At 43.5% G+C, this 27,949-nt stretch overlaps 2 protein-coding genes and 1 long non-coding RNA gene across 11 annotated transcripts; 1 reads left to right on the forward strand and 2 right to left on the reverse strand.

The window, feature by feature from the left end:
- Window positions 1-2,121: 2,121 nt before the first annotated feature.
- On the reverse strand, window positions 2,122-14,323 carry NCOA4 (nuclear receptor coactivator 4). 7 transcript variants are annotated; one of them, XM_053949280.1, is made up of 10 exons: window positions 14,254-14,323; window positions 8,683-8,836; window positions 8,076-8,216; window positions 7,866-7,954; window positions 7,308-7,416; window positions 6,647-6,718; window positions 6,095-6,241; window positions 4,864-5,874; window positions 4,453-4,542; window positions 2,122-3,896 (listed from the first exon to the last, which is right to left on the reverse strand). In XM_053949280.1, exons 2-10 carry the CDS (start codon window positions 8,821-8,823, stop codon window positions 3,891-3,893), a joined length of 1,806 nt encoding a protein of 601 aa, XP_053805255.1. In that variant the 5' UTR covers window positions 8,824-8,836; window positions 14,254-14,323; the 3' UTR covers window positions 2,122-3,890. The 7 variants fall into 7 exon arrangements, with proteins under 7 accessions (XP_053805255.1, XP_053805254.1, XP_053805256.1 ...); XM_053949279.1 differs by lacking the exon at window positions 14,254-14,323 and adding an exon at window positions 14,168-14,246; XM_053949281.1 differs by lacking the exon at window positions 14,254-14,323 and adding an exon at window positions 13,830-14,069.
- Window positions 14,324-14,378: 55 nt separating this feature from the next.
- On the forward strand, window positions 14,379-22,049 carry LOC128791836 (uncharacterized). 3 transcript variants are annotated; one of them, XR_008432170.1, is made up of 3 exons: window positions 14,379-14,524; window positions 16,167-16,262; window positions 16,397-22,049. It is a non-coding gene; the product is annotated as an uncharacterized LOC128791836 (long non-coding RNA). The 3 variants fall into 3 exon arrangements; XR_008432172.1 differs by having other exon boundaries at window positions 14,379-14,441; XR_008432171.1 differs by lacking the exon at window positions 14,379-14,524 and adding an exon at window positions 15,370-15,566.
- Window positions 22,050-23,345: 1,296 nt separating this feature from the next.
- GPRIN2 (G protein regulated inducer of neurite outgrowth 2) lies at window positions 23,346-26,003 on the reverse strand. The gene has a single exon (XM_053949236.1). The coding sequence runs from the start codon at window positions 25,984-25,986 to the stop codon at window positions 24,205-24,207; it is 1,782 nt and encodes a 593-aa protein (XP_053805211.1). The 5' UTR covers window positions 25,987-26,003; the 3' UTR covers window positions 23,346-24,204.
- Between the last annotated feature and the right edge of the window lie 1,946 nt (window positions 26,004-27,949).

Consider the following 27,949-nt stretch of genomic DNA (forward strand, 5'->3'; position numbering starts at 1 on the left):
GCCCTGATTGAAGTGGTTAAACCATGAAGCTTAATGAATGTATTTCCTTCTTCAGGTGCACTGGAGATAATACAGAAACAAGCCTTTTCAAGTTCATAGATAGCACAACCTTAAGGCTGGGCTGACTCTTGAACAACTTAGCATGTTATCAGGTCTGCAGTGTGCTCAGATTTCCTGGAACTGCTCGCTTCAAGGGCAGAGCTGAGAGCATTTTTCTGAATTAGCTGTGTTACAGCTGTTAAAAGTTTTGGTTCATAATCTGTTTGTATATGGAGTAATCTGTAGCTTGAGCTATGAAACACAACCAGCACAGAGGCAGCAGTGAGGGAGGCGAATTGTACGATACAATACAGAGAATGTAGTTAAAATATTCTGTGTCATGACATACCACGTTCATGATTTACTGGAAATCAGTATAAAGTTGCTACTTTAAATTGTGACCAAAAATATATCCAAGTTCAGTAGGAATAAAAGGATATAAAATCAAGTTGAAAACAGAATTTGGCTCAAGTTAGAGCCCTCTCATGCAGTGTTACATAAATGTGAGCATGGGAGAGACCTTGACTGTCTTGGAAGAGTGGGGTTTTGGTGCCAGTTGTGGTATCTTTGCTGATAGATCCAAGGCAGCTTTCCATGCTGTGGCACCAAGTGAGGGAGCGGAGACAGCAGGTGTAATAGAAGGGTTTTGAGTCTTGTGAAGCTGGTTCTGCTTAGTCTTTGGAACAAAGGCAAATCCACTTACACCATTCCCTGTCAGCAGGGGACTTCTCATATGGTTGGAGGAATTTGTTGAAAAATCATTACTAAGGGTGGAAATCTCTGGGCACCCTGAAGCAGAAGCAGCTTCTGAAGACAGGAGGCAAATGTATGTTAGGGCAGAGAAACTATCCTGTGTTCATAGTCTGTTTCCTGTGATCTAATCTGGGACTTCAAAAGGAGGGGGGAAATCCTTTTGTAGGTTTTAACAGAAGGTTACCCCTGTACTTAAATTCTAGATAGGAAAGCTTTTAAGTGGAGCTTTTTGTACTCTCTTGAGTATTGGTCTGTGCTGTCCAATGCCAGCCAGTGCAGGGACACCAGAGGGTACCCCAGCCCTTTTTGATACTTTCCCAGCATGGTTAATACCTGCTCTGTGTTCCTCACAGGTATTTCCCCCTCTGTCAGCTCCCCTCTCTCCCTGCCCTGTGGGAACAGCTGCCCCGCTGACTCCACAGCTGCTCTGAGAACAAGGAGTTGAAGGGGCTGGTGCCCCAGGAGCTTGTGGCCACCTTGCTCCAGGGAGGTGTGAGGGAAGGAAGCATTCCTCAGTACAGGACATCAATCTCATAGCTCAGCTTGTTCAAAGAAAGTTCTCCAGCCCTTGGAGAACCCATGAATAGCATTTGCTTCCTGCTACTCCATCCTCCTTGTCTTGGGATAATTTTGAAGTACTTTTTCCCTGTCTCTGAAAGCTAAACATTCAGGATACACATTAAGGAGTTCTGCATGTGACTGCTTCTAACAAAGAACTTACAGTCCACTTTAAAAAAAAGGTGTGTGTGCACACCCCCACATGAAATTTAAGGTATCATGGTTGAAAGGCTGCCAGGCCCAGCTGTAAATGTTCTCCTAATGAACAATGAACAGTGCAGGCTGCAGTTAAATACTGGAAAATACTCAGTGGAGGAACCAGTCATGCAGGGAGGCTGATGCTCAAACACCAGGGAGACAGAGAGGAACTCACTTCCAATTGCACAGATGTTCTTCAGCCATGGGAGAAGAGTACCAAATGCCACTGAAATCCATTGAATCCTCACTAAGTATTCAAGAGTGCTAAGAAGCAAATGGGTCATTTTGTCCAAGTCTATTTCTTCTAACAGCTGAGCAAAGCCCAGGAGACTGAGACACACCAGCTGTGTGTCCAGGGGGTCACACTGCAAGGCAGTACCTGACAGGAGTTTCCCACTAAGTGTGTAGGAGTGTGCCAGCTCCCAGAGTTTCCCTGCAGTGGTGAAATGAACTAAAGCACATGAATTCCTGTTGGATAGAAGCACAGCTGTAGCAGCTTCCAGACAGAGGAAAGCTGGACACGTGCCACAGTAGTTTTTGCTGACCATCTTGTAAATGAGACATAACACACACTTTGGTTGCAATTATTTTTTAATGGAAAAGACTAATCAATGTTTTACATAAATATCAATTAGTGACAAGTCAGTTGAGTAAAGGAATACATACCCCCAAGTTTCAAAGGCTCATAATGAACTGACAAAGTAGCACACAATGAGGACTACATGGAATTAATTGGAAGAGGTGGGCTGCACGTGAATCCCCTTAAATAAGTTCAACTGCTGATCACATCTGTTACTGGAGTTAGTCACCGTGCAGTCTTCCCATGGAGCAAGAAGGACACATGAAGGGGAAAGTGAACTCCTAAAACACCTCTCTGCCTCCAGCAGAAAGCCCTGGCTATGAAAGTACAAAAGCCTCAAGTGTCTTGCTGATGTTAAGACCTTTCAGGGTCTGGTTTCAGATGCGCAGTCTCCCCTTCTCAGACTAAAAACTTAACTTTTAAATGAATGCACAGGATTGATCAGACAGGAATGTGTTCACACTGCAAAGTGACACCAAGGTCGGATCTTAATTTATTTTCTACAGGGTTGTGAAGAACTCAAATCACTTTTATTCCCAGGCAGGCTGCAGGGATGGGAGAAGGAGGGCCTATTTTCATAGTCATTAAGAGCAATTTGTTAAGTGAGTAGAAGCTGCGCCAGAAACTATGGAGTTTCACAGTTTTTCCATGGAGCCTGACAGGCATGATCCATGTTTCCATATAATGTCTTTGCACTCGTTCCTACAGGCTCAAAAGGCTAAATATCTGAAGAGGTATTGCTCACATTATGTGCACAGCTTCAGGAAGATCCAAGTTACTGGACCCCACTTTCACATACATAATCACATGGAAACCACAGATTAAATACCTTTAAACTGCTTCAGTGGGAGCCACAGTTTGCCAAGTTAGTGTTTCCCAAATAAACAGCAGGTCATCAATCTGCTGAAGGCATCTAATTCCCCAAATATTACTTTTAAATATTATGTGGCTAAGATGCCTGCTTTCCAGTGGTTTAGCCAATAAAAATTCATTATGAATTATCTAGAACTAACAGAAACACACATTTCATTTTACAGCTTTTTCAGTGACATTCAAGTAGTTTGTAAATGCTGGGGACACAGTAGGGTCTGATCTACTGGCACATGAAAATTAACACCCTACCCTGTTCTCTGAAAGGCTCAAAATTCACAAGAGTTTTGATTTAAAACTTAAGTTACCAATTCTCCTCTCACATGTTAGGTCCCATAAATCCATGTATTTTTCAAGGTCTGAATTTCACATATTTAGCTGGGAAATGCACCGACACAAGATGCAAACGAAACCTCTGAAGTGAGCAACTGCTCCATAAAACAAATTGCTTGCAAGTACAGCCTAACTAAGATGGAACCCAACACATGACAGTTGTAGCAGCTGAAAGAACAGCAGCACTTCTAAAGTCACTGTCAGAGGTGAACGTTCCACAGCACCAGAAATATCCTGCTTTATACCTGCACTGGCTTCAACATACTTAAGTGACAACCCTTTAAAGATCCTTGTATTCCCATAACGAATACGAATTTGCTAACACCTCTAAAGCATCATATTGCTTATGGTCAGTGGGTTTACATTTCAGAATTAATGACAACAAAAAGGGATCTTCTGCACCAGAACTCTGTTAGATAAGGAATCTTTCTTTTTGTTATAATTTTAGAAGAGAAAGCAGATGGCCAAACACAAAACACAAGCACTCAGCTGGCTGCAGTCACTCAGCGTGATGTGGGACTGATAGCAGGAAGGGGATGATTTCAACACATCCAGTTCTTCACATCTAAACAAATTTAAAATAGGGTTATTATTCTCTTTGATAAATAGCAACACTTTGGAAAAAAAAAAACAACTATAAGATACCCTTGAAAAAAGGTGGTATTAACATTCCTCCTAGAACTGAGGATCCTGCCTTTTGGGGTTTGAAGTACTCCTGCTAAGGACCATGTTCATTAATTTCAAAAACAATGACAAAGAGTTATCATGAGAAAGGAAAGACATGAGGTCAGCTGTAAATACATTACTAAGGTAAGAAAGAAGCTGCCTGAAGATTGATACGTTAATTCCATATCTTAGTTACAATCAGAGTTACGAAGTGTCAATCAGTTGAGAGATTTACACAAGGACAGAAGTAATTCCCTCCCTGGCCTGTGATCAAAAGAGGAGGAATAATAACAAAGGAGAATGGTCCAGCTGTTAAAAAGGTGTATGGGGAGGAAATTACTACGCTGTTAAACATAATTTAAAGAATTGAAGGTGACCATTAGCTGACAGTGTCTGTGTTCTGTACCCCCAAGTTATGATTAGGCTCAGCTGTTCTAATAAATTCTGTATCCTACCTGTAAAGGAGACCGATACAGCCATTTTTCATTATCTCCACTGAGTTTCATACAGGCAAAAAGGTCACAAACTGTAGGAAGGCCAAAGTCCTGAAAGAGAAGTCACCTTAATTACCAACCCCAAACATAAATACATTCTTATGTATCTTCAAATTCTGTAAAGTGTTCAAAACCAAAACTGATTTCTGAGTCTTTGAGATTAATACCTTCTTCATTTAGTGTAACATATTAACTTGTTTAGTGCTAAGTAACTAATAATTGTGAAAATATTAAAAGAGCCAAGAAATCTAAAAACTTTCAGTCAGTATTATCCAGAAGAGCTATGACTTTGGAAGATAATTAAGTCATTAAATTCAGCAAAACAATAAACCTGGCACATAAGACACAAAAGTATCAAAAACTTATGCTCACTTGTGCTTTCTTGCGCAGAAGCCATTTATCTTCCACTGGAGGCAGGTTTGCATTTTCTAGGTCATTTGAAGCCAACACCCAACTGTTTACATTTAAGGGGAGGTGGAATGGAGCCAAGAGGTCTAGGTAAGGACTCTTGAAACTCTTGTCTGCTTTTTCCCGACTCTCCTTTTCTTCTGTGCTTTCTGCTTTTTGCTCAGCCTTGGCCAGCCAGCTTGTCAGAGGCCTCTCGAGCAATGCCTTCCAGGGCTCTGCGATCTCTGCTGAATAATCTGCTTTCTCTGCACTCATGGGTTCCCTTGGGAGCTGCTGGGCAGGGCTAAGCCAGGAATTGGCAGCAAACTTGGTCTTCTCATGCTCAGGCTCTGGTACATCTCTCTGGCTGACCGGAACTCCATTTTTATCCTTCCCATCTTTCTTCAGGAGCCATTTGCAAAGAGCCTCTTTTCCGCAGTTTTCATCACACACACATTCTGAAAAGCTGGCACACAGATCATTAGCTTTGCACACATCTTCCACTTTAAAGGGGGCCTGAGGATGCTGAAGAAGCCAAGCATTTACAGCAGATGTAGTAGGTAATTTCTTTCCATCAAGATGCTCATTCAGGCACTTCAGATTTCCCAGGTTCTCAATTTCCACACTTTTGCTCTGGCTGCCGCGACAACTGGTACATGTTTCAGCTTTAAGGAGCCAATCATTCAAATTACATTCCTCTCTAAAAGGTTTAAATTCATTCTTCCATTTCTCATCTGAAGCAATACTTGCATTTTCTGTGTCAGGAGTAAGCAGCCAGTCAGAAAGGTCCATCTCTTCTTGTCCAAGGGATTCTAATTCCTCCACCTTTTCAATAGTGGAAAAGGATGAGTTGACAGTAGAGATGGAGTCCTTGCGACCAGGAGAATCTGTCTTCCCAGCAACATCACGCTGCTGATTGTGCAGGAGCCAGTTCTCCAGATCCTTCAGATTACCCCAAGCTTGCTCAAAATAGCAGACTTTAGAAGAATTCAAATCCTAGTAAAGACACATTGAAATACATCTATTAAAACTAAAAGGCAACGTTCAGTAACATTGTATAGTTAGAGCATTCAGCCACTAAGTGCCACAGCATCAGGTGAACATGAGGAAGAATGAAGAGTACTGCAGAAGGTTTCATTCCCACCACATTCTACTTGCAATCAGGTACTGTGTTTTCCCCTCTGTTCAAAACTAGGTTAGCACACAAAAGGTTTACCTGGCTGGGCTCTGACACACACTTTTGGGTAACCCATTCCTCAAGATTGGTGCTGGGAACATAGGGAGCCTGGCGCACACCCACAGGCCTGCTTCCGAGTAACCAGCCAGCCAGCGAGGCACTCACTGTCCCACACTGCGTCTGCTGCTGAGAGAGAATGCCCTTGGTTAGGAGAAAGACTGACTGCTGAGCCAACCTATGGTGAACATCGACACAGGCATTCAGCAGGCAGCAGTATTTCTGCACCAAAAGGAAAAACAGTCCCCTTTATGATGAAAAAACCCACAGGAATTGGATAGTTCCAACATCAAGGAACATTCAATTAAGAAATCCTGTCAGTCACACCCCACATACACTTTCATACTCTGTTCTTGCCTGTCTGCTCCTGGAGCGGCTACAATGTCAGACCACTCTGCTCACCATAGCCACTGCTACTGGCTACTCAAGCATCTTAACAAACAAACACAAGCCATTACTCAAGCTCACATAACGTGCTTGAGTTCTCCTCTTTCCTCTAATGCAATTGAACACTCACAGACAGGTCAATCTTACCTGCTCACAGTTCATTAGGGCACAACTCTGCCCTGGGAACCAGGGAGAAGTATTCTCTCTCTCTGAGGTTTGCTGAAAGAAAAGTAAAAATTAATTTAAATCTCCATTTTGTCCAGTTCCTAGGACAAATTCTACAATAAAGCAGAAGTAAAGCACAGTTACAAATGCTCAGTGCTTTATGGCTAACAATGGTCTCAACAATTACAACAGAATGGAGAAAAATTGACTATAAAAATACTACCTTGAGTCTGCTTCCTTTAACAGAATTGTCTCCAATAATACAGGAAATATGCCACTTACATAAGAATCCCAAAATACTTTTATCACAGAAAACATCTACTATGTTTTAACTATTGCTATCTAAAGAAAACAGCAACGAATTTTCATCTGCTGGAATAGAGTAAGAATGCAGTAGTCATTCCCTCAGCCTCTGCCAAAATACATTAAAATACATGTACATAACTAAACTCAGTGAAAACTACACGCACTAATTAATAAATCCCTGTGTATTTATTATACAGCTAAAATTATATGACTCGCACACAGAATCCATTAGAGCTGTCACTAAAAGCAAAAATATCACTTGGAATCTATTGCTCTACTGAAAAAAAAAAAAATCTTTGAGGCAAGTATTCCAACCCAGGGAAGTCCTGGTGCTTACCATCGTTTTAATGGAACCAAATGAGGTAATAGCTTGGCGAAGATAAGATGTGTCAGCCTCAAAGTTCAGGATGGAAGACTCTTCAGGTTTAAGTGTAAGACTTTCCAGTCTGAAAGAGAAAGGTGATAGTTACAGGCAGGAAAAAAAATTACAGTCCTCTTCATCTGTCCTGTCTTGGAAGTCAGTCCATTATTTCATAAAAAGGCTTTCATGCTACTTGGCAGTAATTAGGTAACAAAGAAGACTGATACTGAATACAAGAAAGGAATGGCAATCTACAAACCAAGAACAGAATAAATTGCCAGCAAAATACAACTTTCACCTTCTTACTTCAACTGCCATCAACAACTAATATTTGAAATAATCTGCATAAACGAGTACCTCTCCTGCTCATTATAGTCCTGATTTATCACCTCAGACTGCTGTTCTTATTTCTAGGAACTATTAAAAATGTAGGAACAGTGAGATATGTTAGTTCTATTAGAATAAAAAATCAGATTAAATTCATAAGTTAAAATAAACCAAACTAGTTTAACTTGCATCATAAAATATATTTACCTCTCCAGGCAAATTGAAATCTGGTTTGCCAGTTCGTTACTGTAGGAGTGTTCCAGCTGATGAATAAGGCAACTGAACTGTCCCAAGTACTGCATGGAAGACAAAAACACACGTTCTTGTTTCAGCTTCCAGGATTAAAATTGAGCCAATACTTGCAAGGAAGATGTTTGCTTGAAAATGGCAGTGCAGCAACTGCCAGCCAAGCCTTACCCAATAGAGCTGCTGTGCCTGCTGCTGCAAGGCCTCCTCTTTGAGCTGCTGGATGAGATCTACCTGCTCGAAGAGCCACACCTCACGGCTGCGCAGGCATTCCAGCTGCCGGCTGATGTGGCTGTGGATCTTGGCCTTGACCTGGCAGGAAACACACACCATTTGTACATCTGTCTAGCAGAGTGGACGTACATGTGCTGCACTGATTACAAACTACTGTTTGTCAGTGGCAAGTGGTTTTTTTGGAGTGATTTATTTCTCAAAAGTTCATCACAGTCATCCACAGCACCACATGACTCAGGTCAGTAACAGTTCCAAGGCTACCTTTAAAGAGGTATCAAAGAAAAAAGTTATTTGTAATCTCTCTCTATTCTGATGTTTCAATCAACAATCAGCTTTTGGAAATTCTGCATGCCTAAGCTTGCAGAATTGATAAAGATATACAGGAACACTTTTATCAAGAGCATGGCAAAATGACACAGCAATGTGTTTGCAAATTGCTAGGAAAATTTCAGACCACAATGATAATAGTAAATATTCTGGAATAATAAAAACTTTAATTGAAATCACGTTATGAAAAAATCTTTAAGAAGTATTTTAAAATTACCTCCCGCCAGTTTTCTTTAATCTGCTGCTCAGCTTTGACAATTCCAGATATAGCTGTTTCCAAGTCCTTCTTTGCTTGAAGGCACTTTGCCAGGGTCTCACTGTTGCAGGAATTTCTGTTTCTATCTTGTGGTGGACTCATTCTTGAAGTGTTCCTAAAACACCATGGAAAAAACTATTTCTTAATAGTTTCTATTCCTCTTTAACAGAAGAGGAAGGGCATCATATGAAGAACCATCTGCTCTACTTCACTATAAAGGTGAACAAAAAAGCCCCTAAGACCCCACACAGATGCAAGTTTTCTAAACATAGATAAAGCTATCCTCCAGGAGCAACAACGGTCTCTCAAACACCTCGGCCCACAGAATTTGCACAATCACAGGAAAACCAACAGATATTTGACAACAGCTTCAGCCACAGGAGTTTAGGCAATCCTCCCCCACCAGTCACCTTCCTCCAGCTTTTATGCCTAGCCAGCAAACTCCAGAGCTCAGGGGCTGGTTCAGGGAAGGTTCAGCAGCAATGCTGGAGCTGGGGGAGAATGGCCTGACCAGGGGCAGGAAATATTTCAGTCACCCTTCTTTCCTCTGCAGGCAAATGAGCTGACTCCAATAAATGAGAAAATTCAATACAGTTCCACTAACTGAAAACCCACATGTTGCTACAAAGATCATTCTTTACTAAGTTACAAAGGCCAGAATTTTCACAGCTACCCATTTTGTCCTGGTCACAGCTGTAGTAACTTAGCTTCAGCACCGTTTCAAGTAGAAGGGGCTCAAATACAAAATTTCTACAGAAGTTATACTGGCAAGGACTCTGCAAGTAAGGGGAAAAAGATAGTATGGATTTTTAGTAAAAATGGGAAGGATCACTGTAAGCACTTTTCCTAAACAGTGGGTTATTTTGTTACCAAAGAGTTTGAATTCTCCTGTCAGTTTCATGAGATTCCTGAAGCACTGAACTTTCATAGTATTTATTCTATTTAAACAAGTCCTCAGCAATGACAACTATGGAAATTCCCAGCAGATTTAAAGCACATGCATGTGCCAATCTAAAATGTCACAAATTTTACCACGACTGGAGGGAACTGAAAGTAGTTTTGAATATGACAAGACAACCAAGACCCTGTGTTACTGAGTAGCCATTTAGTCTGCAATTTCCAAGCCCCATGATCATATAAACTGCAACCCAAAAGTCCTTTGACAGGAAGATATAAAAGACAGATATAAAAGTGTGTGTTTCACAGAGGACAGGGCTAAGAGTGGCTTGCAAGTGGAAGGTGACAGAAAAAGCAATGTTCACGGTGGGGCAGGAGCAGAGGCTGCACCTCCCTTAGTTCCCTCAGCACCTCCAGACACAAGACATAGACCAGGCACAGAAGCCACCCCAAGACCCTGCACACAACTCAATCCCATCCTCACCATAACATCTCTTATCCTCTAGGAACTGCAGAGCACAAATACAAGAGAACTCAAATGTAATATTTATGTTATTTTGCACCAAATCAGACAGTGCAGAAGTCCAAAATACATCATTCTCCATGCTGTGCTATGAACACCAGTTTTGTGCCAGTATTTGCACACTCTAGCTTGTTCACAGGTTCAGTTCTACAAGGTTTCATGATCTTCACCATGCTAGCAACATTTAATAAAAGGTAAGCTAAGCTTTTTCTCACAACACTCCCTAGACTTTATCTTGCTTTTCAACTCTCATGTACAACTTACAGGAAGTAGGAGCCAACAATGAAAGTGGGAGCCCTAGTTCTCAGAAATAATCTAACAAGTAGATGACAGCAATACACCCAGGCAAGAAAACAAGGATATTAGGTACCTTTGAAACTATCATATACACAAAAGTAAATTTTAAAAAATCATATTGGTTATTATTTCACTTTTTATATTCTTACATAATAACGAGTCAAAGTCTGAAAGGCTAAATAAAACTACCATATTTGTTCACACAATAGATAATGTACTTAATAACTCTTGTGAAAATTATCTTAACCTACTTTATCACACTCTGCATTAGCAACTTCATAATAACACAATTAAATTTAAGAAGCTTACACACACTTCTCTAATGATCTCTGAAATTACTGTTTCTTGCTCTTCCTTTTTTCGATGATTGCAAGAGACTCACTCCAGAATGTATAGAGAGAATGAATGCTGCCTTCCTCCAGCCAGCCAGCTCCTGTTAAAATGGCTGTTCTTAGGCTTTGTCGCAAATAAGCCAGTAAAACGCACATGTTGAGCATGAGAGCCAATCCACCCTTCTTTTCAATTTCCACAAGCCTCTAACAAAACCAAGTGGGGGCAAGCACCTATTTCCTTGCTTCCCAGTTACTCCCAAATAGCACTAACAATTTAAGACGTTTTCAGGTCACATTCTCTGAAACACCCGCGATCACACAATTCGGCTCAACAGTAACAGAACACAAGAAGACACACGGCTGCAACACACCATCACCTGCTGTGGCCATTTCCGCGCCATCAAACGGTTTCCAAGCACACGGGGGTCCCCACCAGCCCCCGCTATGTGCGTCACGGGATGCACACCCCCAACAGATGAGCTCGCACTTACTTTCCGCGCTCAGGAAGCAATCCCGCAATGTCCTGTTTATAACGCGGCCTCCATTCCGGAATGGCACGGCCTCCGGAATGCTTTCCGGAATGCCCCTAACCCTGCAAATTCCGCTCCAAGCCCCGGCTCGCTGGAGCGGCCCCCCGCCTTATCGGAGCGGCCCAGCCCGCGCCCCGCCCCGGCCACCGCGCCCGGCCCAGCCGCACGTCGGCAGCGCCGGGGCGGGCCCGGGGCGGGCCGCGACCACCGGCCCCGGGCCGCATCCGCTCCGCCTCGGCCTGGCTCCGCTCAGCCACAACAACAAGTGCCTCCAAACATCCAACTAGCAGTTGAAACCGCGTAACCTCAACGTTTTGCAACAAAACCGCTATTTCTTGCAACTTCGTAAGTGTGGCAATGTATCTTCTTCGTGTAACAAGAAAGCAAACCCGAGCGCTGAGGCAGCAGCAAGAGCTAAAACCCAGCTGCCGAGCTCAACCTTCCGTCCCTGGCCGTGCACAGCCCGGCAGTGAGGCTCCCCATCCAGCACTGAGCCTGCGATGTGCCAGAAACACTGACACTGAGCAGCTCGGATGCAAGTTAGTTCCTAGAAAGAACAAAATGACACGCACACATACACAATTCTTGTCACATCTACTCTTGCTTCCACAATTCCACACACACAGCTGAGGAAAGCACACAGAATGGCCTCCGTTGGAAAGGACCTTGAAGATCATGTCATTCCAACGCCTCTGCCATGGGCAGGGACACCTCTCACTAGACCAGGGTGCCCAGCGCCCCATCCAGCCTGGCCTTAAAAACTCCCAGGGATGGGCCACGCACGTGTCCTCGCCTGCATTTAAGCAGTAAAAATGTTATAGCCATGAAACCAAAAGAACTGCCTGAATGATAAGGAAGATGATACTATTGTTCCTAATAGTAAAATAACTATCAGTTTTTACAGGAAGACTTTTGGCTTGCTAGAGAGGTGTCACCACAAGACCCTGCAGCTACAACTCCGGGTCACAGGGGCTCTGTGCAACCTCCAGGCTGCCTACTCTCCAGCTCGGAGATGTTCATTCCCATAGGTCAGAAACCGCTGGACAAAACTAATTTTAAGCTTTTAATTAAGTATGTGGCTGCTGGTGAGCAGAGGAGGAGAAGACAACACTGCCTCTTCTGCAAGCAGGCTGGCAGGAAACTGGTTCTACCAGCTTTTCACTCTCAGCACAACCATCCCTGCTGCCCTTGGGAAGAGCATTGTTTTTCATTTCAAATGGGTGTGGAAAAATCACCTCACAAACAGGGCTGTGCAGAGCCTTTGTTGGGGAAAAGCTTCTGAAGGGAACGAAGCCTCCCATTGAACAGGCTCTATTTATAAATGTGGAATGATTTCTTCCATTTGGCAGGACAAGGCTGCTCCAAAGGCCTCTCTGACCTGTCTTTATGTGGCTTTAAAACAGCTGCCTTGTTTGAACTGAAATCCTCACGGACTTCCATCTAACCCCACCAAAAAACAGTAGCTCCTCTTAAGAAGCTCTCCCAAATTAGATAGGCAGGAGCTGCGGTCAGGGCGTGAAGTACTCTAAGTACAGGAGCTGAATCTGGGAACTTCCCTTTTACATCCAAGCATAACAAGCACTCTGTACAGTGCAGCATCAGCATTATGTGCCAGTAGCTGCATGGAGCTCCTGCTAGGGGGATTATTTTACTCCAAAACAAGTATATAACACCCTATTTTTTTAAATCACAAGCCATGTGAAGAAAAGAAATAACCTTTAACAGTTTTGAGCAAGAGAAAAAGTGAAATAAACACCTTAAGAAATAGTAACAGAAGTTTCAGGTATTACATTTTCTAAAATTCAGCTAGTTTTCACCTGTCTGCACACTATATGGTCTGTGCCACAGACCCGAACACCTGTGACTACCTTTTCTGACTGCTTTAGCTCCGAAACAGCCCAGCCAGTGCACAAAGCACTTGTACTGAGACAATCTCACAAGAGCTGGGCTCTGAACAGTCACAAGTCACTAATGCAGCTGTGAAGAAGTCTGATCACTACTTTATTCCATCCACCATAAATATATATTTTATGCACAACATAACTGAAATCACAAAGTATCTGAATATCAAGGCCTGATATCTCTATGCTATTATTACTGAAAATACCAAAGAATATACCCAAGAGTGGGGGAGACACACATTTACCTTAACGCAGATTGCACATTACAACGCATCTTCCAGACTATTGCACTTAAAAACCCTATGGAAAACAAGTGACAAGCCCGTGGTTCTGCCTGAAGCATATAGCCTCAAAGACAGCATTGCCATGCTCTCTGCACATCTATCTCTCCAATGTTATGCACTTGCAGCATGACGAAGAGTGACTGCACTTGCAGTGACGAAGAATGGTTTTTACATGGCTGCCGGCTTTTTTCCGCTCCCCTGACTGCATACCTTATCGAAAGTCTCGGAGGACGGCAACCTTGTTCCTCTGTCATCTTTTCTCTTTAATCCCAGCCATAAACACCGAGTTTAAAGCTGTCAGAATGTTCAGCAAACCCCCGGAAGCTCTGGCTCACACCACTTACCAGCATGGAACAACACAGGTCTGACAAACTTCCAACAAACACGATGCGGCACAACCCCGACCATTCCTAACCCAGACATTTACTGCTTATATAACCTCTGAGAAGCGCAGCTGCTAACAAAAGACTTTGCCTTTGCAATTAGAAACGTGGCTTTAGGAGCGCTCGCGGCACAACCCCTCCGGCACACGGAGAGCGAGATCAGTACAAAACCCCGTCTCCGTGGCCCGTGTGAGCCCTGCGCCGCGGAGCGTCCATTTCCCGACCGACCTGCCCGACCCAGGCCGGGCGCCTGGGCACTTCCCGCAGCGCGGCACGGGGTGCCTTACGGGGTTCCTTACGGGATGCCTTACGGGATGCCTCACGGGATTGCTCCCGGATCCCCCCGGATGTCTTCCCCGCCCTGCCGGTCCCGCCGCCCCCTCACCGCTGGCCGCGCGCCGCTCCCTCAGCCCCGCGCCGTCCGCCCGCCCGCCGGCCCCGCGCGCTCTCGCGAGACCGCGGGCCCGCGCGCCCCCTGCCGGCGCGGCGGAGCGGTTGAGGGGGCGCTGAGGGAGCGGCGGGGGCGGTGCTGCTGCTGCCGCTGCTCACGGCAGCCAAAATCCGGGAATCACGGTAAACCCTCGGAGCACAGAACGTGTAGCATGGGGAGAGCCACCGGTGTGGGTCTTTTTCGTGTCCACCGGAAATTTCCCAGAGTACGTGGCTTGGTGTGGCTTTCCACAGAACAGGTTTTGGGTTTTCCTTTCCGCAAGGGTGAAGCAGGGCAGAGCATTTCCCAGTGCTGCCTCCCCCCTTTCCAGCTGGGAAAATCCAGTTACTGCTCCCTGCCCGCGCGCTTTAGCCGGTCAGGGGCGAGCAGATCAGCCCAGCCGGTCAGAGCGTGGCGCCGCCGGCGCCGAGGCTGTGCGTTGGATCCCTGCGGGGACCATTCCGGAGTTGGACTCGATGGTCCTCCTGGGTCCTTTCCAACACAGACTATTCTGTGATTCCGTGTGATTTCAGCCTTTCCGTGACTACCCGGTCAGCACATTTGTGGAGTGATGCCTTTTGGAAGTGTATGCACAGCATTTAAAGCTTAATAGAGAATGTATGGGGGCTTCAAGCAGAAGGGACTTCAAATGGAAATCTAAGTAGCTGAGTACATGTGGTAGCTGAGTCACAATTTCCCACACATTTCCTCCTCTGGGCACAGACCAAGGAGCAGTTCTTCTGATCAGGACCCTACTCGAGGTTACAAGTCCAAATTATTCAGTGCTGACATAAAAGAAAGTATAAATCAGCAGCCTAATCCCAGATGTGCTGTTACCCTAGGAGCAAGCATTTCAGGTATTTGGCTTCCTTGTCTAAACACGTAGGAGACACGGGGTGTGTTATATAATCCTCCTCTGTGTACTTGGATTTAAGAGGAAAAATAATACCAACCCTGCCTGACCTTGGAAAACAGGAGTGCTCAAACACCTGTTGTGTCCCCCCATGCAGCTACCCAGCAGGACTCTCCCGAGGAAAGAAAGCTGCCTCTCCTGGGCAAGCAGGTATAGTGAACAGTGACAGGTTTCTGTCATGTCTTCCACAGGCTTGACGAAGGCAATATCATAATCCAGATGGTCTGAGAGTTTTTTTGTTGGTAGAGTTGCTTCACACTTTTTGTGTGGATTCATTGTGGTTAAGGTCATGCCTTCCTAAGAGAATTTGCTCTTTGGACACATCTTCCATCTTACCTCTAAAGGAATATCAAGGGTAAGGAACCACATGCATCTTTTAATGGTCTCTTTCCTCCCACCCCTCATGGCAGTACACACTGCTCCTCCCTCAACCATACCCTTTGCCATGCCAGATGTGCCTTTTTACACAAACCTGCATAGCAGATGAGAAAAAGAAACTTAAAATTACATCAGCTTAAGCGTAAGGCAAATTGATGATCTACTAAAATAGAGGCAAAAGGTTGGGTAGAGATGCATTTTTATGGGAAAATAAACAGGATAATCTGCTTATGTTAAAACAGAAGCAAAGATGGAGACAGTGGGCAGTTCCTCAGCACTGGATAAAACTGTATCAGTATTCACAATAAGCCTCCAACCGGAGTATGAAGAAAAGCCTTTTGGATGCATAAAAGGGATCTAAATACACATCAGAAATAGTTAATGAGGATAAAAGTCTGCAGCTTTTCCCTTCAGAAGTTTGTGACACCACATAATGCACGCCTATACCCAAGATTCTTGCTGAATGGGAATCCCACTTATGGTTCTGCAGCATAAAGCCCATCCTTCCTTGATTTGGCAAAAGTGTATAATTACTCCCTTGTCACACTCAAAGACATTTTTCCTTGCTCGTCTGCAGTGTGGAAATGAAGACCAGAGAGAGATTCATCCCTTCCCATCCCCTGGAAACATGAAGGTTTGATAGAGAACTGGAAGCTTTTTCTTCATTTCTTAGGTATGGGCCTGCAAAACTGTACTGCTAGGCACCACTCAAACCACAAAGAACTTGTTAAGAATATTCTCTGGTGCAATGGCTTTAGAGCAAATTTTATGGGGTTTAAAAAATGTTTGTTTTCTGTTTGTGTTCAGATCGTTCCTCTTTCCACAACTGCAATAATGTAGTTGAAGGGCATCAGCTGTGTTAACTTCTCCGGTAAATGCTCCAGAATGTGAGTTCCCTGTTCTGCAATGCTACCACACAGCTGAGCAGTCCATCCCTGCCTCGTAAAGGGAGATTAAGGAAGCGCAGCAAGCCCGGCACAGCTGCGGGTGCAGCGGGACACCAAGGCAGACCAAGCTGCCGGCTGAAGAAGCAGCAAAAGTCCCAAGGCAGAGTATGAAATTCTAGAAGAGTCGTCATTGTAGCTGTCAGGGAACCTCACACAGGCTCCCGTGGGAATCGCCAGTTTCCTCAAGCTCTGCCGCTGGAAAGGGACTGTTTTCCCTTCGTCCCTGCCAGCGCGGGTGCATGACCCTCCCTCGCACGTATCCTCTCTGACGTGTGTCCTTGGTCCCCTGCCAGGCAGGCCGTGACCTGGCACTCGGTCCCACAGCTGTGCGCCAGATCCATCCCCAGCCGTCCCGCAGGGCCCGTCCCGCCCGTGGCCCCAGGGCGACCTCATCCCTCAGCCCGCCCAAGGAGCCGAGCGGAGCAGCTGCCACTTGTGCTGAGGTCCAAAGGCTTCACTGCCCGGCAGGGCACTTTCAGAGCTCTCTGCACTGTATTTACTCACCTTGAATCTTCGCTGTCTGTGTCGAGCTACCTCAGTGCCAGAGAGGAATGAAATGTTTCTGAACTCCCACACAAACAGTTTCATATATAGACTGTAAACAGATGTTTTAATGGCCTTTTCCTGCACACCACACACAGCCTTTTTCCTTTCTCTATTTAGGGATTTCTCATTTCTGCAAACTTTTTACTTACTGTCTATTGAACAAAAGTACCACCTACACCTAACTCCAAACTTAGCTTTCATTTAAGGAGGTTCTCAGGAAGGTCTTCTGTAGCTTCTCCAGACAACCTAACCAAAGGCAGAAGTTCTGGAAGCAATGGGTTGCTTTTGTGAATTAGGGTCCCAGCACAGATGTGAACAAATTTCTTAGTTGTTGTGGCCCAAACCTATCAATGCAAAAAATAACTGGCACAGCATCAAAGGACTCACACTAGGGGGAGGGAGGCATGTAAACAGTGTATAAACAATTTTAACTAAACTAAAACTGTTTTTACAAAGCTTCAACCTGCTTCAGAAAAGTTGTTCTACCACAAACATAGATCGAGCCTGTAGCAAAACAGCAGTGCGATTTTGGTCACTAAACATTTTGCAGCTCCCCCCAGTATATATATACACACACATTCCAGTCAAAATTGGAGCGGGAAAGGACTCCTACTGCAGACTTGAAACACAAAGGCTGCATTACAGCTCCAGGGTTTGCTCTCATTTGAGTGGAGGAGCAGGTTGTTGAACAACATGCATCACACAATTGAAACAGGTCTCTTCTGCTTTCTCAGAAACACTTGTCTCATGTTTTCCCAAGATCCTTTTTAAGAAAGCAGTTATGGCAGTATGACAATAAATTAACTCCTTATTTTACTGTTAGAGTGAGGCTGATGCTGAAAACAAGCAAAAAAAAAAGTAGAAAACAAAGGTCACTATGTGAACAAGGAAGAAATTACAACAAAACAAATTATAACATCACGTCTTGCATTTAAATCAGTGTAAAAGCTTTTCTAAAATTGGATTGTCTGAGGCAGTGGCATTCATAGGATTTTCCAGTCAATATGGCAATATGACAAAAGACAGCATTCAAATAACCTGCACACAGGAATTTCTGCCCAGTCCCAATCTGGAGTGCATCAGTTTGCACTACAACCAGCACCAGAGGCAGTGTAAACAAATTACCTACAGGCCTGCAAAAAGCCTTCAGAGGAGGGAAAAGGCCTGACTATTTATGCATATGTCATCACTGAGGGTGTTGCGTCTGTGTCAGGGGAACGACCAGAAACTCCAGCTCCCACTGGAGTTGCTTTAAGGTCAGTGCAGCACAGGTCAGGTGCTAGCACTCAGGGCTGGACAGTTCTGTGTCCTTCCTTCCCTGCACTACAAAAAGCTGTCAGCAGGTCTGCTGGAAAGCACAAACAAAAGGGTGTTCGGGCAGGATTCACTGCACCCCAAGCTGTGACCCCATCTCTGCTTTACAGTAAAAATTGTCGGAGGTGAGCAGGGACCAGAAGATGCCGGAGAGGAAGAGCGGGTCTGTCCTGCGAAGCTGTGCGCCGGCGCTGAGCACCAGGTGGAGCTCGGAGATGTAATCCTGGCCAGCAGGAGTGCACGGGAGCGCCTGACCCACTTTCCTTAAGTCCTACTACCTTTAACACCTCGGGGGACAAAATCTCCCCTTCATCACACCTGTGATCCCATTGTTACTGGAGTTGTCTTTAGTGCCTGTAGGCAAGCAGGAGGTGGCTGGAAGGGGATGGAAGTCTGCAGCATCGTTTCTTTGCCTGTGTCCCTCTCCTTTGCTTTCTAAGCTTCCTTCACATACCATCTGAGTGGCATAGCCTGTAGTATACTGAAAGCCTGATAATAAGACAGATAACATCTGTTTAGGTCAAGTATCTGAAAGGATTAATGCTCCCAAAGACTTACAACCTGCAGCTTAGTACTCTGCTATCTGAACACATTGGCCCTGGTACATGTGATGGCTGTCAGCTCAAGGCTCAGCACTTCTCCAGCTCAAGAAAGATGGAAGCTGGACATCCAAGCAACCATGGCAAAGGATATGCACCATTCCCTTCATGGATACAGTAAAAGCCACAAGCAATGTGTGCTAAGTCTGGTGAAAGAGTTCCAGGGGAAAGAAACAGCTTCATGGCACTGGTTTTACCTGTGGCAGGGTGCTGCCCCACAGAAAATGGACATGCTCATTCCAGCTGGCAGAGGTGAAAAGGGAGCACAACCATTTTTTACGGGGCAGAACTGCTGTGTGCAAGTTGCTTTCTAAACAAGAAAAGGAACAAAATTTGCACTAATCCACGTCACCCACAAAGCTTACTCATCTCATTCCCTTTAAAACCACATGGTTCTGTAGAATTGCTCCTGTGGAGGGGCAGGGGAGTGGGATGACCTGGACTACAGCATCAACAGAAAGCACCACAGGGTGCTTGTGCCTTCCTTGGCAGGCATGAGGGGCTTGCAGGGCACACAGTACTTGTGGATAGGCAGCACCTGCAGACACAAGCAGCCCAGGGCTCTGCACACAGGCTCACAGGCATTAGATTCCCCTGTTTTGACAAGGGTCACTTGTGGCCTGTGTAAGTAACAGTGCTTTGGAAGGAAGCTGAATAGAACATTATATTCTCCATTTCAGATCCATAATTCTGAATGGAGGGAAAAGAAATAAAATTTAGAAATCAATTCTAGACCCTAAAGTCCCCTGAAAGGGAAAGACACAAGACACTGACGCAGCAAGTTCCACTAAGTTATTTAACTGGTACCGTGAGAGTTGATTAGAATAAAGTTGTTTATTTCCAACTCATAAATCCACATGCTGCCTCTTTCTCTCTTGCCAATTAACAGTATTACTTAGCACTAATAAACTGCTTTCATTTTCAAGGGGCTTAAGAAGACAATCACCTCAACATGTCTGAAAGGAACAGATGGCAATGAAGTATTACCATTGCAATTTCACAGTTGGAAAAGCTCCTGAGAGAGGGGGCAGTAGCAGTGTCTGGAGGATACCTAGCCCTGTTCCCTCTGTGGAGCTGGTGTCCCTCGATCTCACCTCCACTCTCAGCTTCTGCTTTAATCCAACCTCACCACACATTACCTTTCCTAGAGCAAAGCTATCCTGTTTTTCTTACTCATCCTTTAATAGTGACTTACATCTTTCTAGAAGGCCTCTTACCTCAGCACATCTCCAGACAGGTTGCTACTGCTTTGGATTTAAAAGACTAAATGTCTATCCAATAAGGCAATTAGTCCAGCCTGTCATTATTCTTACTGGCTATAAGCAGAGAAGTGATTAGGAAGAAACACATTGCTCTGTCCATACAGCGGAGATGCTCTTTTCCCCTGAAACATCTTGGTTACATTTCAGTACAGAACAGTTGACTGCCTTTTCCTCTTCTCACTCACCCATCTCAGAGGACTGTGCAAAAATGCTGTTCTGTGGGGTCTTTTGGCTCAGCTGTACAACAAAAACTTTCTTAAGCTACATCTGGAAGGAAGATAGGCCTTCTATGGAACAGGGGTTCCTAAAGCAAAACATGTTCAGGTGAGGACTAAACAAACAAATACAATGATTTTAATAGTAACTGATGTGACAGTGACTAAGCAACTGTTTAGTGTGCTGTTTTGGCTTTTTAAAAGAACTGATTTAACTATGGAAGGTTTTTATTTAAAGCATTGAGATAATACCCTCTATTTCAGTATTTAACTCCAGCCAAAGATTATCTCAAATTGAAACTGCAATGATAATAGTCAGTGCCAAATGTCTCCCAGGAAACCTTCTCTAGGAATGGTAACAGTAAATACTACTTCAGAATGAAATTAATTATTCTAACACCTTTTCAGAAATATTTCAGCACATACTGATATTAGTATCAATTGCCTTCAATCTCTGCTGAGCCACTGAGCTAAGCATCTCAGCCCATTATCAATGTCAGCCATCAAGTATCAATGTACAATGTACAATGAAATCCTTCTAGAGACATTAGTTAGTGTCTAGGGACAACATAACATATCCAAAATACTGCATTAACTGGGGCTGTTCCTGCATGTTAAGGTAAAAAAGTCACACTGAGACAAAAGGGTTAAACACCCAATGTGCCAGTGCATCCCTCCCTGAGAATTCCTGGGAAAGGCATCCCCAGTCTGCTCCGCTGGAACCTGAGTACTCAGGCTGGGGAGCAGAGGCAGCATGGTGCAATGCAAACTGGTTTTCAAATGGGCTTGAGAAAATAATACACCCTATTTCACCCTAGCTTGACAAGCATCTGTGTTCAGCGTTGACCCACTCAGTTACCAATCTAGTGTGAGTTTTCCTGCTATTTTATTTATATTTAAGAGTAGAATGTAATGGATGTGGATTTTCCTAAATTAGAAAACATCAAAAACAGAGTTCTCACATTTACAAGAGTAACACTTCAACAGAGAATACTTAATATATAAAATGGCTGCATTTGATTTTTTTTAGAAACTGAACCCAAATAGCCCTTTTTTTAAGACTTCGATTGTACAAGTAAAACATCTTGTTTTATCCCTGTAGCTAATATTCAGATGAATGTTTGTTGTTGGGTTTTTTTTTTCTCAGATTTCCATTATATTTTGTACTTTAAACCTTTCCAAAAGTGTAGGAAGTCCTCAAACATAAACACTATTTCTTGTAAATAACGGCAACCCTGATTAATAACATGAAGATTCAGAATGCCTGTAATGAGTGAGCATCTGTTTTTCTGAACTTGCAAACCATTGGTATCCTTTGCCTTTACTTGTAATTTATTTTTCTCATTCAGGAATGATAATTGTATTTATGACTGTAGTCATACCAATGCATAAACCATAAGTAATTGACACCAGAACTGTATCAAATATAAGTTCCAGGTTTTATAGCACAACATACAAAGAATTAAAGGGATTTTGCTGTATTATTCCAGTCCCTTCTGCAAACTCTCTCTTTCTGACCAGCTTGATACTGGTCTTATTATATCATCTTCATACAGCTGGGGGGCTTTATTTTGGAGAGGTGCTTGGAATGGCAGGGGTGGGAAGGAGAATACAGTTTTTTCACATGTCAAATAAAATGGCTGTGGGAGGAAGGTACTCTTCCTATTTTAAAGCTTCAGGTTGACTCTTCAAATCTTTAATTCTCCTGTACATCCGAGGACAAGCTAACAGACAGCACAAGGTTTTAGACCACTATAGTGCTTAAAATTCTCAAAGTGTAATGTTTGAAGAAAAGAAAAAAAAATTCAACGTTCAATATTCTGGACCATAAAATAAACCTGTATAGAAACTGCTTAGCTAAACACTAAATAACAACAGAGTAATTTTATTTAGTTACTCATTACTTCCTTACTCCTATTAAAGCTTCAATAAAAGGAATTTTAACATTCAGAATCATTAGCAGAACTTAGATACTCACAGCTATAGAGGCATCCCGAGTAAGGCATTATATTCCAGTGGCTTCACACTTGGTTTGTATAAAACTCATTTTGAGCTCAGACCTCTTTGAGGCCTGAGGGTCTGAACGAAGCCTCCTGAATGCAAGGTGAATTTCACAGGAGCCAGCTTGTTAAATCCCACTTTGCCCAGGAGTGAAAATTTGATCTTGAACTACTCTACATCATTAAATTACTGCATCTCAGGACATTCCAGCTAGGAGGTTCTACATTTAAGGATTTTATAGATGAAAGTTTAAAGCTGTCCCAATCACCAGGGGTCCCTCTTGATATGCAAATGTCAGGTGAACATTATGGCATCAGTCTACTAACTTTCTGAAACAAAAACCAAACCAAACCAACAAAGCACAACCACACACATTTAAAGAGAAGTCAGCAATTCCACAGCAGTAAGTTCTCAGAAACTGCAAATTTTCCTTTGAGACAGAAATGAATGTTTCTCTTCTCTCTCATAAAAAAAAAAATATTGCATGTGTCATTTCCCCAAGAATCTTAGGCATCCACCAAAGGCACATATGACACTAGAAACAGTATTCTCAGCTTCCCTGACAAATGTTTTACTTCAAACAGGCCCTGTACTATGGCTGCATTACACTATAACAGGTTTCTCACTGAAAACTTATTTGTGATGTTGTTTCTAGAAGAAAATAAATCTTTAAGCTGCCCAAATGACCAAGGCACTCAGAATAATCTTAGGACTGTCCTTTGGGGAAGACACAAGGTCTCACTTTCAGCAGACGCCTGACGTCAGACCAGAGAGGGAACACAAGACAGGCAAAGGTTATGTGCACACTGTCTCCCGTGGCTTATGCAAGAGCCAAACAACCACTGCTCAGGATAGATGCACATAAAAAGAACTCACTGGAAATTACTTTTAATATAAACAAACCAAAACTGCTCGTGAGTTGTAGGGTATGGTGGTGCCATAGACTAATCTGAACAGCTTCCATTTCAGGTCTCTAAAACAAGCATTCAGTAAGCAATTCACATTACATCAGTCATCTTTGGTAACACTGTACATTTGTGTCAATCACTTGGTAAACATAAGTTCTGGATATTTAGAGTGTAATTCATCATAAATACAAACTAATTGGAAAGTTGATGGAGTGTCCTCCAACTGTACATGAGCTTGCTAAGGGAAGAGTTCAGACTACCAACACTAAAATTACTTCACAGTTATGTAGAAAAAAGTTACAATTCTTTGTCATAGAACATTACACTAGTTTGTTATTTTGTCTCCAGTTAAAGTGGGCTTATATTCAGGATTATTAAATTAACAGCAAAATAGCTGCCAAAACAATTTAAGGGAATGTGATTGAAAGCTAAGAACTTTGATTAAAGCATTATTTTTAAACTTTGTTTTCTAACCCTAAATTATTAAAATACAGAAAAAAGTTATCATTATTAAAAAAAAAAAGTATAATTAAAAAATAAGTTCCATTCCTTACAATACAGTTTAAAACTAACATAGAAGGAATCAGTGCTACATTAAATACAGTCAAGAGCATTTGGATGGTATTATTTAAGTATAATCTTATGTTCTCTGTTAAATGGTCCAGCCATGGACTTCTCCTTGCTTTAATGTATATTTGATGATCGCTGAACTTTTCCCACTCATCCTGATGTGGGCTGTCCACATATGTGTGTTAACACTTAAGAGTCAGCATTTATGTACAATTTAAAAGCAGCACAGCTATCCTACACTCTACAGCTGTGCTCACTCCACTGCAGTACTGGAGCGAGCACAACAGCTTGGATATCTCAGGGAATGCATCATTGTTCTGAAAGGCCTTTTTTTCCCAGTTTTTTCAGGGGGTGGCTCCTTATTACTTTTCTCAGCAGGCTCTGTCTGGAACTGTTCTATTTGAAACTCGAGATGTTTTTGAATGGCTACCCCAAGGACTTCTGGATCCACAGATGCCCCATACACTTCCCATGTCATTCCTTCATCATCCCATCTCACTTCACGAACTGGAGATTTGGGGGCCTCCAAGCCTTGCTCCAGGTTCACCTCTGGGAACATATGTGAGTGACCTTCTGCTGCAGCTGCTGGGCTTGTTGCCACCGATTTGCATTCCATGGTTGGAAGAGTTTGTACCTCAGCATCTTTGCGCTCCAAAGCTGGTTTCAGGCCTTTGGTTATGTCATTCATAGAGGTCATAGTCCACATATCCTTAGTTGTCACTGCCATGTCTGCACCTTGCTGGCTGCTCAGAGCAACACGGGCAGCCTTGGCTTCTGGAGGAGCTCTCTCCTGTGGAGCAGGTTGCAGCTCTTCTCCAGGAACGTTACAGCACTTCAGAATTTTCTTGGCATCCAGGCCTGATTCACTTACTGAAGACACCAGCTTAGGATATGTCAGAATATCTGAAGAAGAAAAGGAATGAAAGTAGCCAGGTGCTGCCTGCTCGTTTCCTGTCTCACTGACGGAGCACACCAACCTCGGCACGAGCTGGATGGATGGGATGGGCAAGGAGTGGCAATAAGCCGGAATGGTGGCATCTGCCTTCAAGGTGTCCTGCCTGAGACTGCAAGGCCCTGCTGAGTTATTGTGAACTGTCATCGCCATGGGGGAGTACGCAGAGTTTGGAATATTACCATAAGTCAGACCACCGTGAATAATCCCAGGGGCTTGACTGAACGTTGTCCTGTTTGGGAAACTGTTTCGAGGCATGTGGGGTCCTAGAACAGCAGTGTGAAATGTGCCAGGATCTGTGTAAACAGTAGTGTTACGTGGAATACTGCCACTGTCAAAGGTATTTGTGGGTACTTGTTGGTCTGTAGGTAGGACTGGAAGGTGAGTCACAAGGTTTTGATAGTGAGATGTATTTTGATCTGTTTCTGATCCATATCTCTGCGTTTGGACAGACATCCTAGCCTCTGGGGGACCATGCCTGCAGCCAGAAGAGCTTAGGCTGGAGTGAGTAGCACTGGTTTCTATGTGAGTGACATGAGTCTGCTGTTTGCAGCTGCAGGTTAGGTCTGAGTGGCTTCTCTGAAGAGCAGTTCCTGATTCTTCCATTTTACACATGCCTTGCTGGTGAGCAAAGCAGGCTGAAGAAACATTCTCAGCAGTGCTGCTCTTTACACACATCCTAGTGTCCCCCACTCCCCAGGACACTGAGGACTGTTCAGTGACAAGAACATGGTTTGTATACTTAGTTCTTCCCTCTGAATGGTCATAGGCTGACTGGTCATTTATGGTTTGGACCTCTGATCCAAGTCCCATCATCCCAGGCTGTGAGGAGGACCATCCAGGACTCTGCACACTCCTTGCATCACTCCTGTTTTCCAGGATATAGCAGATGGTGCTACTATGGCTTTTCTTCAGCTCCTGTTTCTTTTGCCTTTCCTCTAAACTCCTCGAGTGCCCAATACAGGCCAGATTTGAGGAGCTCTTGGATAGGGGATGACTGTTGACATTCAAGAGACTGGAACAAGTAGAACTTAGTGAGTCCTGGTAGCAATGGGTGTGGAGCTGGTGGCTGTCAGATGACATGGCAAAAAAGAGAGATCTGCAAGAAATGGTGCAAAAGAAAAAGACAATTTAAGTAGGAAATAAATGTACTGGAAACTATAATCTCTACTGACCTTCTGCTTGGGCTTCTTGCCTTTCACAGTTCACAAGTACTTTCTAAAAAGCACAGTACTCTAGTCTAAGTGTACTCAGACCAGTCACATTCCATTTTCACTTTCCCCAAAGAGTTTTTCCTTAAATTAGATAGAGGATTTTTAAAAATTCTGGTGGGTTTTTTCCCAATTCATAAAACACAAGAGGGAAAAATCCTCCTTGGTTTCTGCCTATTAACAATAACTATCTCAAGATTACCAAGTATCTCCCCAAATTCACTGCAGCCATTTTTTTTACATGACATCCAGAGATGTCATGTACCTTAAACAAAGACAAGTATTTTCAAACTAGATAGCTTTTCACCACGGTGGTCATTAAGCCAATGATATTAACCGTATCATCAAAACAAAAAAAAAGTTTAGTTTTTAGTCTCTTGACATCATCATTTCAGAAGTTATCCAGTCACTGATGGAGCTTTTAAACCTTGAAGCTGCAAAACCTGAACAAGTTCTTCCTTTTCCCCATTAGTTTCCTGACAAGTTTCTTGATATTTCATGTTACAAGAAGATCACTGTTTTAGTCCACAGTTTTCCCTGAGCCCACACAAGTGTACAGCAGGTATGGACAAAGTTGTTTTGACCCCCTGTGACAGAGATGACATGAAACTCAAGGAAATGACCTGTACCACGCCAGTGTGGGATCACTGCCCGTGCTCTCAGAACAAATAATGCTGGGCAGCACTCCAGCTTGTCCTCACCTCTGGCACCACAGGAGGTGGCTGCAAAGAGGGATCCAGGGAAAGGCTCGAGGTGAAATTCCCCTCTCTCTGTAAGGAGAATCTGCAACTCAGCACTGCCTCTGTTAAGGGTGCGTGCTCTGTGCTCTCAGGCTGCTCACCTTTGCAAATCCACAATTTCATGCTGGCTGTAGAAGGTGCAAACTCATGACACCAGAGGCAGGGTAAAAATGAAACAAAAAATCTTTAGCCAAAGTCTTGCAGTTCTTCTGTCCTTTGTTATAGTGCACTCAGTCATTTCTACTTTTAGAAAATCCTTGTTTCTACCAGTTGGTGCAGTACCCTATACATTACTAACATTTATGTTAGCAGCTTCACATCTAAGGGAAGTTGTGATTGAAGATTTTGAATCTTACCAGACTTAGAGATCCATTTTTGCTGATTGAATCAAATCTTCCACTGACTGACTAGACATATTGCCTTGGTGTCACACAGGTGTTGCAACATTTGTACAACTAAAGTTATTTTAATATGCTTGTATATATCTATATCTACCCACACAAATACATACATGTCTTTTCTACAAGAACTCACTGTGTTGAATGGAAAGATCCAGAGTATTTGTACATTGCTTCCAGGCCAAGTACTACCAGATATTTTGTTGTGCAGATGTAGAGAGTGAAAGCCAGATTTTCTCATTTTAGATAACTTTCCTTTAGATATATTCTATGCACTCTGCCTCCTTAGCAGGTCTCTGACAGAAACCTGCACAATTTCTTGGGCACTATATCAATAAAATAAAAATGAATGTGTGGAACAGGAAAGGTACATACACATGGTGAACAAAAGAACTCTGCAAATGTAACAGGGAAGTTCACTCTTACCATCAAGGACACAGAGGCTGCAAGGGCTCACATTCAACACTCTTATATGTGATCCTTTTAAAGTGATATTTACAGGCTTCATGAGTCACGTACCAGTGTAACAGATAAGAACATGCCCTTTGCTCCCCCTGCCAACCAAGAGCTCTATAGCTCATCCACGCAGCTATCAGGCTTGTAATTAATTCCATTTCCACTGTTAATGTCAGCAGGCTAACAGGCTGCAATTTTCCCATCACCTGAAATCCACTTGTGTTGGCTGTTTTCCATCATG

This window comes from Vidua chalybeata, chromosome 8 (genome assembly GCF_026979565.1).
Source record: "Vidua chalybeata isolate OUT-0048 chromosome 8, bVidCha1 merged haplotype, whole genome shotgun sequence".
Lineage (NCBI taxonomy): Eukaryota > Metazoa > Chordata > Aves > Passeriformes > Viduidae > Vidua > Vidua chalybeata.